We start from the raw sequence: 10,630 nt of genomic DNA, 5'->3' as shown, positions 1-10,630 counted from the left end.
ACCTCTCTATTCACAATTCCTCTCAACCTACTCCCCACAGATAGTCCACATGTGGTAGTTGTTATAGGAGGGGCGGGGCTAGCAGTGCCTGTTAGTGATGTCATTAACAAATTTGATTGTAATAGCTGGGTTTAAATAAATAGAGGGCAGTCACTCTCATATCTTTTCAAAACAATACGCCAAATTTTAATACTTGAACTAAAATGTTAAGAGTTGGACTAGGACAGGGGTCTGCAACCTGTGGCTCTGGAGCCTCGTGTGGCTCTTTGACTCTTTTGCAATGGTTCTCTATAGTTTAAAAAAAGTAAAAAATGAATAGGCATTTCTTACAGAGGGTATTGGTGATTCATGGCAACAACTTCAAATACAATTATGATAAAACTATTTGTTAACCTAAAAATAAATCAGGTTGTGCGATAACTCTGCAACAGAAATGTTATGACGCGATCATGTTTCTTTTGTATATATAAGAAAGTAGTTACAACAATGATTAGCCTCATGAACCTTCACATATACAAATCCTTGAGGGATGTCCTTCAGTTCTGAATTATTTTCACAAACACTGAAGAAATTGCAAAAACACATGACGATTAGTTTTAATATTGCTACTTCTTTTTTTTACATGTTCCATTTGAGTAAGAGATAGGGCTTCTCTAATAACACATTGAGGACGTAGCTCACCACCAAGGTCAGCACAAGGTGTCCAAGGAACAGATACATCTGGGACAGAAACAAAAGCCACTTTGATTAACATCCAAAATAATCCTAAACATAATGGAGAAAAGAAGTAAAAAAAATACTTACAAAATTGATATTTGTGAAGTGAATCGGTGTGTCTTGCAATCCGATGTAGAGGATGATAAAGACTGGATGTATGAGGTAACAAGCAAAGCTAATGTTTGAAAGAGGAACCCAAACGTTCATTGACAGGAACTCCTTGATGAACCCTGAGGAGGAGAAATGATCTCCTTAGTTTACAGTATACAGTTTAACCCTCGGGGCTCCTCTAAAAAAAAAAAAAAAACCTTAAACTCTTTGATCATAGGTACCAAAATGGTATCCATATGATTCCTCTCTTCCCTGCATTTTTTCACATCCGATCTTTTAAACAACTCCAGACCTAGCATAGATATACATTTTTCATTATATCTCTGTATTTTTAATTTTTTTTTTTTACATTTTTTGCCCTTTCTGTCAAATGTTTTTTTCAATGACAAAAACACAAAATATGCATTTTTTTTTTTCTTCCAAAAAATTAAGTTATTATAGACTTGAGTTGGTCAATAATTAATAGGAACATTGATTTTGAGACATTATTACTTTTAGAGCTATGAGCATTTATTGAAAAAATTGGCACTCTTTGAGCTTACGGTGTCCTCAAAATGTCATATATAAGTATTTTTTTCCCCACCCTTTTCTCGATCTTTTCAACAACTCCAGACCATTATATTTATTTTAGACTATTACATTTATGTTTTTTTTTTTTGTTTTTTTTTTCAAAAATAGGATACAAAGTGGAAGATATGATATATGTTTGTAGCAAGGATGCTCTTACCTCCATAGCCTTCTTCACAGGCCAGTATGATCCAGGCCACAGACAAAGCCCACAGTGGCCTATGCAGCCCCTGATACAGGGAGTGTGGAACAGAGACATAGGCAGGAGTGTCTTTGAGGATGTACGCCACGCCAACCACGACAGCCATGACTGCTAGAGCGCCAAACCAACCAAGAGCTGCCTGCCACTGAACCAACAACAAGACCAAAAGAGCAGCTTAGATTTTAAGCTAAAACACATCAAAGCTTCACTGTGAGTTTGTGTGACCACACCTTGGACTTCAGCAGCTGATCTTTCCTTGTCGTCAGATAAATCCCGATCAGAATCCCTATAAGAAATGGACTATATCTGGTGTAGGGCTTCACATAATAATACAAAACGTATTTCTCAGATGTCCTGCAACAATGACAAAAAGTAGGTTAGCTGTGAGTGAAGAAGTGGAGGATTAATTGACTTTACGCTGATGCATTTGTTGGTTCACTCTCACTCTGTAATCTTACATTGTAGAGGGCTGAAACACTGGCAGATGGAGAAGTCCAGTGATGATAGCGCTGACTGTTATTGTCATCAATAGAAGGCTTCCTGCCACAACTGAAAACACACCCCTGTGCCTGAGAGCACAACATTAGAGTGTGTGTGTGTGTGTGTGTGTCCAGTTCTGATGAGGTTTCCTATGACAACATGCATCATTCAATGCTAATTTTCTATGAAAACTCAGACTTTGTATAAAGTCGTGTGGACATACATATAATGCTTTAAAGCAGTGGTTCTCAGCTGGTCCCAACCTGGGACCCACATTTTGCCACGGACATTAAATCGCGACCCACTTTTCTTTTTTTTCTTTTTTTTTAGAATTCAACCAACAAAATGTTGTTTTTCAAAAATAGCTGTTGAAAACACATATATAATATTTTTTCCAACACAAATCTACATATCCTGTGTAACATGCATTTCACAGCATTCCTATCAAAAGAAAAGTTTCTTTCAAAATAAAATACAACATGAGAGACATTAAGCATTTATTTAATTTTGACCAGCTGTCCGAGACCCACCCAATACAGGTCGCGACCCACCAGTTGAGAATCGCTGCTTTAAAGTACAGTTTGTAAACGCATCAAGCATAGGTGGAATGAAATTAAATACATAGACCGTCTCAAAATTCACGCCAACCACGATGTGTGTAACATACAATAATGCAAAAATGATTAATAACATAATTGATATTGTTCACTACAAAAATGTGCGTCGCCGCGTCGTTTAATGTTGTGAATTCATGATAAAATCAGGCCGTGGCCGCCTTCTGCTTCATTTTTGCTGCAGTACCATATATGAACTGCTGGGCGCAGTGTCGCTTAACCATTTATATTGTGCCGAAGAATTGCACAACAGAAGAAGAACCAACCTAAAGTCTTCAAAGTTTGGGACAATTTCACTGAAAATATATACTACACACCTGAGGTGAAACTAACAGTAACATGTTAGAATTAAAGCAGCAGAAAATTATTTTATTGAAACTGTACTGAAAATGCTCCCCCTGCCCCCCAAAAACCCAGCGTATGACATCAAGCCAAATTTGTATTTAAATAAACTTGAACAATAATCATAATAAAAACCATTGAAGCAGTATTTTTTAAAGCACACAAGCTGATAGGGACTTACAGCCTGTAAAAAAACACTAAGACAGGTGTGGTTGCGTAACACTGGAAGTCTAAGGACAGGTACCAGGTCCAGGGAATGCACTGAGAAGATAAGAGGAGGACAATAGTGTTCAGAAACAAGAGTTCATCGTGCTCAAATTTAGGTTTTAGATCTGTTTACTAGGTCAACCTACAATCTCATGAACTGGGAGAAGATTGCTTATCAAGAACAGGTTGGCCCACCAGTAGGTCTTACAATCCATCAGCGTGTTTATGAATGGAAACCAGTATGGCCCCCACTGAACCAAAGAGATGAGGCCAATGGTGAGACACATGATGAACAGATGCAGTGGTTGAATCCTGCAGGTATAGAACAACATCATTAAAACAAACCACCACACAGAAAATATTTCACTGTTTATTAGTAATAAAACTAAATATTAAAGTAGAGTACCTTTTTATCCTTTTGGCGAGATAGTTTGCCACCAATTTGAGGCTCAGTTGGTTGTCAGACTTTTCGATGATGCTCAGCAAAGAGCGGGAACTCAGCATACCACTGAAACACAGAAGGTTCTTAAAGGATCAGGCTATTATGGTAGTGGTATCTGAATTAAGGTCTGAATGCAATTTAAAGGGAATCCATCTGAGTCCTGTTTACGACATCTATCATATTTTACAGTTTCCAATAAACAAAAGACAGGCACACATTCAATTAAGCAAACAAACACCTTTTAAGTACATTTCTGAACAATTTTATTGTTTATTTTAATTATTTGAAACATTACTGATGGAGGCCAGCCATGTTTGAGCTCATGTGACGGAGCAACATTGTTTCTGTGACAGTTTTTTTTTAAAAAGCCCCCTCATTTTTTCTTTGATTTTTGTCTATTTACATTTTTGTAGATACTTTTCTCTATATTTCCTTTAATATTATTTCAAGATGTATCTTTTACAACACATGGATGTGTGTTGGAGTTATTTTTGATGTGTTTGGAGATGTTTCACTAACTTCTGTTGCATTTAGACCAGTGGTTCCCAACCTTTTTTGGAGTGTGACCCCATTTTGATATCAAGAATTTCTGGCAGTCCTAAAGACCTTTTTTTTTTTTCTTTTTTTTTTCCTTTCTAGAATAAGTTTTTCATTATGTTTGTTATAATGTATTACATGGGTACAGAGTAGCCAGGATTAGTTACAAGTTGTGCCTTAGTTGAACTAGATTTATATTTTACAAAGTGAATGCATAGAATACAGTTGTTTGAATAATTCAATTGAAAAAATTCAATTAAAAAATTGCATTTTTTAGACATTTCAGGTGACCCCACATGGGGTACCAACCCCATAGTTGAAAAACACTGTCTTGGACCAATGGCTAATACATTTTTTTGTGTTAAAAAATTAGGTTTAATAAAAACTTTTTGGTTTTAATTACAATAATTATGATTGTGCTTATGTTTATTATAGAAACTTTATGATTTTATGTATTTACACAACATCAAATGCATAGTTTTAGTCTCACCCCAGCAACAGGAAAGTGTCTACTGCCAGAAAAACAGGGCCACTGATGGAGAGCACATAAAAAGGACTGTTCTCAACTGTTGCCTTCCAGTTTTTATAATTATCTACAACACAAAAGATGCCGTATTGGTAAATGTAAGTGACTGACTGATGCACAGACCATCTCTATTCATCTCTTACCCAGGTTGTTAATCACAGGAAACTGTGCTGAGTGGCCACAGATGATCCAGAGCAGACTGAGAACACGGATACCGTTCACAGAAGAGAAGCCTCCTCCTGGGATGTGTGAGGACATGCTGAGGACATTCCTGCTGGTGTTTTGGAGTGAGAACGCTTGGAGGAACCCATTCCAACAGCTTTGGCTCCAACATGTTGATGTTGCTCCAGAGCTGCCTACAAGAGAGAATATTCATTTTTTTTTTCTTCACTGCAACTCATATCTACATTTCTCTGCTGACCTGTTTACAACTAGATTGTTCTTACTGATTTTCTCTGATGCTCTGCTCTGCGTTTCCCTGGTAGGAGTCAATGTTCCGTAGAGGTTGAGGTCTGTGTGCAGACAAGTGGACTCCACTGTGGGACTGATCTGTCTGTGCCTCTGCCACTCTGTTATCATTGTGATCAAAGAGGCAACAAGAGGAAGTGCCACCATCACACAGCACACACACCTACATTTGAAATGAAAAACGGGTGTAATGTTAACTTTTTTTAGAATAACCAAAACCAAAGGCATCTACAAAAGGAGAAGAATGAAGATCTCCATGGGAAACAACAACTTAAGTACTTGCAACTAAGAAGCTTTATATTTTTCTAAATGAAGTCTACTATAGAGCCTGCATTATCTACCTTTGAAAAAGTCATGGTAAACCACTTACATGGTAGAAGACAAATATCCACTTTTTATGGTTTACTAGTAGCTGCTTCTAAAGAAAACCCTCTCTGATCTATCTGCATGGGAAAATCTTCTACAATCAGACATCAGTGTAGAGGACTGGGAGAAGACATGCTTTCAGGCTCAAACAGTGAATACAATAAATAACTCCGACAGTATAAATGGTTGGTTAGAACCTATATCACACCTGTTAAACTGCACCACTTGAATCCCAATATTCCTGATAACTGCACCAAATGTATGGAGGATGTAGGTAACCTCAGCAAAAAGTACTATACTTGAAGTTAATTTTATTAAGTATGCTTGAGTATAGCAAGTATACTATGGATCATGTACTTGTAGCGTACTAGAAAGTATACTAATTTATCAGTTCTCTAAATTAGAACATTTTAAGTTTATTAAAGTATACAACAAGTACACTCATCTATATACTTCTAGTGTTCTAAATATATACTTCTAATCCACATTTTAGTTTATTAAACAAACAAAGTACACTTTCAAGTATACTACGTCAGTTTTAGTACAAAAAATATTAATGTACTTAGTCTTAAACTATTCTTTATACTTTTCAGTATAAGCTAAGTTTACTTCACTATAGTTTTCTTAAGTATATAAAATATGGTATATAAAAAGTACACTTCAAGTATATTGGCTCAGTTTTAGTATAACATAAGTATACTTGTAGTACTTGAATAAAATACTTTTTGTGGAGCTGTCAAAAACTGTGATTTTTTTTTTTTTTTTGGAAAGAGGTTCTTGACTTAATCTCCAAATTGATGGGAAAGGTTGTTTCTGTTGATGCTAAAATATGCCTGTTGCACAAATACCCAGAGGATTTCCCTGCTACTATTTAAAAAAAATGCAAACTCATTAATGACTGTCTGTTAAAAGATAACAGACCAACTTCTGGCCAATGGATTGTAGAGTTTTTAATCCAATTTAACATTGGAAAAAGTGACTTACATGGCTAAAGGAAAGATTGAGGATTTTCACAGAATGTGGTCCTCTTTTCTAACCTTCATGAAGGACCTAAATGTGCAAACGCATGGATCTGGACAAGAACTGTTCTTACCATCTTAATGACTTCTGAATGTCTCATTACTGGTTCTGTGGCATGAGTATTGGTGCTGAGAGGTGGAGATGATTATGGTTATGGACTTATGATACAATGAAAAGATGTTTGTGTGCTCACTGATGTTCACCAGAAAGTATGCATGGAGGAATGGGCCAAAATACCAGCTACTGTGTGTGCAAACCTGGTAAAGACCTATAGTAATCGTTTGACCTCTGTTATTGCCAACAAAGGTTATATTACAAAGTATTGAGTTGAATTTTTGTTATTGACCAAATACTTATTTTCCACCATAATTTACAAATAAATTCTTTAAAAATCCTACAATGTGAATTCCTGGATTTTTTTTTCACATTCTGTCTCTCACAGTTGAAGTGTACCTATGATGAAAATTACAGACCTCTGTCATCATTTTAAGTGGGAGAACTTGCACAATTGGTGGCTGACTAAATACTTTTTTGCCCCACTGTATGCTCTGTGTTATGCACATGTTGTTTATATTGTTTTATTTCATTTATTTACTATAGATCCCATTGAAGGTGATTTTCGTTTTGATTACTGTTTAAGAGTGAATGTTCTTTAAAATGGAAAACTAAGAAACAAAATGTGAAAAAAATGAGAAGGACGAGGACTGTGACTCTACAAGTAGATTAGGAAAAAACACTGACAGGCAAGTGATGTCTGACGCATCAGGGTAAACAGTGTTGGACAAGCAGTGAGTCATGAACATCTCCTGAGTGGAATCATTGACCAGGATAGATGGTAATGGAGGAATGAGGGACATCCGATCCATCTGAAGTTTGTCTGTCAGAGGGTGAAAGCAAATTAAAAAATGTTGCTTGTAAACCGATAACATTGAAAGAAATCAGGTGGAAAAGCGGTCGTCAAAATCACTGACTCTGCAACACCATTTGCTGAACCTCTTCTTCTGCGCAGGAATCAGGAACACAAATACCAACAAAGTATTCGACTTTTCCCTAAAACCGGAAAGAGAGAGAATTATCTGGTTGCAAATCAAATGTACAACTATTAATACACAATTATTCTTTTTATTACTATTAATAATAAAGTCTATGACTGAGACAGGTTACCTGCCTGAGGAACACCTGGCAGTACTGCCCAGAGAAGCTCGGTCCATGAGCCGAGCGGCACTGCTGCAGCAAACCTGGCTGGTTGGCGTTTCCTCCTTCAATATTGCTGCCCATCTTTCCAAAAGCATCGTACACTGGAGACACAAAGAAAAAAATGAAAGCTTGATTCCTAAATCCTTGCAGAATTTTGTGCTACCTGTTCTAAGTTACATATTGAGCAGAGAATGCTTTAGAAGAATTATCCAGATAAATCTGATCTGGGACCAAAAACACCAATCAGTTGTGAGAAAAAATTCAAACATGAATGTTAACATTTTAATAGATTAGATTAGATAGACTTTTATTAATCCTTTGGGAAGGCTCAGTCAGGGAAATTACAATTATAGAGAATATGCAAAAAAAAAAAAGGTTGGTGCCACAGACTACAACTACTGCCCTGCCTATTTAAAAAAAAAAAAAAAAAAAAAATTAAGTCTGTATTATAAATGTTTTCTAAAAGTAAGGGTTATTGGCTGCTTATCACTTTATTGAAAATTAAACAATTTATTTAATTTACAACTAAAACAATTAATTAAACATTAAAAACAACTTATTTTACATAAATAGTCATTTCTGTTACAAATGTTTTCAGATTTAAATCTCAGAACATGGCTGAAAAGAGAGGTAAATGTTTGCCTGAAGCAACCAAAGGTTAGCCTACTTTAATAACACTTCATAGGTGACTCAATTAGTTATTATATTTAACATGGAAAATAAGCAGCGATGATAGATTCTTTCACTAACTATTCTAAACACATGTTGCTGACTATCATTCCTGTTAAACCTGACGTTCAGATTCTTATGTCGAGTGGCCAATAAGACAGCACATTTTATTATTAATGCAAAAATGTAGAGTCTGCATGAATGAGGAACACTTACTGTCAACAGCGTATTGTTTAGGCTTGTCCTGGTTAATTTCCCAAAGGAAAGTGTCCGTATCCTTCTTGCATGTTTGAACCACGGAGGCCGTTCCCATTCCCAGAGCTGCACATATTCCCACCAACAGAAGCATCACGACCTGCCTTAGAGCCATCTCAGTGATGGCTGTGACATCTTACTGAAAGTGGGGTTTAAATACCAAAAGCAGGTGGAGACACCACCATCATCATCTGGAGAGTGGCGTGAAGTTCACCCTCCACGCTTGGACTCTTTTCTGTCTCCCACATGTGAACTGGATTTGGTTACACGAGAGAAGAATGAGGACAATAGATGTTTAACGGAGGATAATTCAGGCTGTTTTTTCCATTTTAATCAGGGTTCAGAAAGGAACAAACTTAGCTGTGAGCTTTCTCTCTCCTTACAACCTCAAACTCCATCCAAACTCATTCATTTTCTTTTGTTACAGAATATTCTTTTATTTATTTCGTTATACCTAATTATCCAACCTAGCCCATGACATGTTTATGATCCACTGGATTTCTAAAAAGGGCCTGGAGGAGATTTTTCTTGACTTATCATACAAGCAATGCAAAAACTACAAGGCTTTGATAACTGAAAGAAAACAGTCATGGCCACTAGAGGGAAGTGCAGTCATAGCCTATTTTCGACTTTTTTGTGGGTTGGAGTTGATGCCTCAGAGCAAAAAAAGTCTGCATTTCTGTTTAAAGGACTCATAGACATTTTTTTCCCCACAATAATAATAATAAGTGCACTCAGAGAGCGCAAATCTCAGCCAAGCTCCAATTATCCTCTTTTCCAGGGTTAGGGGTTAGGGTTAGGTATTGATAGGATAGGGGTTTGGGTTTGGTATGATAGGCTAAGGGTTAGATAGGGTTTGATAGGCTAGGGGTTAGGGTTTGGTAGGGTTTGATAGGATAGGGGTTTGGGTTTGGTATGATAGGCTAAGGGTTAGATAGGGTTTGATAGGATAGGGGTTTGGGTTTGGTAGGGTTTGATAGGATAGGGGTTAGGGTTTGGGTTAGGTATGATAGGCTAAGGGTTAGGTAGGGTTTGATAGGATAGGGGTTAGGGTTTGGGTTTGGTATGATAGGCTAAGGGTTAGGTAGGGTTTGATAGGCTAGGGGTTAGGGTTAGGTAGGGTTTGATAGGATAGGGGTTAGGGTTTGGGTTAGGTATGATAGGCGAAGGGTTAGGTAGGGTTTGATTGGCTAGGGGTTAGGGTTTGGTTGGGTTTGATAGGATAGGGGTTAGGGTTAGGTAGGGTTTGTTAGCGGTTCCGGTAATGGGTTAGGGTAACGAACAACAGTTAATGACAGCCTTTATGACACCTTATTCATGCTAATGACAGGTGTCATGTCATAATAATGACAGCGTAATGTCAGCCTTATGTATAAAACTTCAAGTAAAGTCTTACCAAAAGTAGTTACACAATGATTGACCTCATGAACCTTCAAATATACAGTTCCTTGAGTGACGTCCCTACATTTTGATTTATTTTCACAAACACTGAAGAATTTGCAAAAAGCTATGACAATCATTTGTTTTATTGTTCATTTATTGCTTCGAAATTTCTATCCATAATCCGGGTGGAATTCTGGTGGATAATTAAGGAACTAACTCAACATAGTGGAGTCAAATTTTATAAAGATTGGTCAATTACACACCAAGATAAGAATTTTTTTTTTTTTTTTTATTTAGCCAATGATGAGTAATAGAGATTTTTTATTTTTTATTTTTTTAAACTGATCCAAAATCAGTATATTGATTGAGATCCCTTCCAAAACTTAATGGAATCTTCCATGACTAAGGTCTATCTTTGGTTAAAATTGTATCAAAATCCATTTAGTACTTTTGACTTATTCCTGCTAACAGAAGTAGGTGAAAATATTATCGCAATGGTTAAGGTAATAATAATACTGTTTAGTCAG

General features: G+C 36.6%; 1 protein-coding gene across 1 annotated transcript; it reads right to left on the bottom strand.

Moving 5' to 3' along the window:
- Positions 1-618: 618 nt before the first annotated feature.
- oacyl (O-acyltransferase like) lies at positions 619-8,835 on the bottom strand. Its single transcript, XM_028463189.1, has 15 exons — positions 8,682-8,835; positions 7,764-7,897; positions 7,571-7,649; positions 7,341-7,476; positions 5,192-5,376; positions 4,889-5,101; positions 4,710-4,812; positions 3,647-3,748; positions 3,387-3,552; positions 3,215-3,294; positions 2,056-2,166; positions 1,828-1,951; positions 1,556-1,742; positions 805-947; positions 619-720 (listed from the first exon to the last, which is right to left on the bottom strand). Exons 1-15 carry the CDS (start codon positions 8,833-8,835, stop codon positions 619-621), a joined length of 2,019 nt encoding a protein of 672 aa, XP_028318990.1.
- Positions 8,836-10,630: the final 1,795 nt, after the last annotated feature.

This window comes from Gouania willdenowi, chromosome 12 (genome assembly GCF_900634775.1).
Source record: "Gouania willdenowi chromosome 12, fGouWil2.1, whole genome shotgun sequence".
Lineage (NCBI taxonomy): Eukaryota > Metazoa > Chordata > Actinopteri > Blenniiformes > Gobiesocidae > Gouania > Gouania willdenowi.
The sequence above is the reverse complement of the archived record's forward strand: the minus strand, read 5'-3'. Positions and strand labels throughout refer to the sequence as shown.

Excerpts from the sequence above, each read along its gene's own strand:
- oacyl (XM_028463189.1), bottom strand. The coding sequence starts at position 8,835 with ATGGCTCTAAGGCAGGTCGTGATGCTTCTGTTGGTGGGAATATGTGCA. Across the intron at positions 7,898-8,681 it reads TAAACAATACGCTGTTGACA|TGTACGATGCTTTTGGAAAG; the intron begins GTAAGTGTTCCT and ends TTGTGTCTCCAG. Across the intron at positions 5,377-7,340 it reads GCGTCAGACATCACTTGCCT|GTGTGTGTGCTGTGTGATGG; the intron begins GTCAGTGTTTTT and ends TTTCAAATGTAG.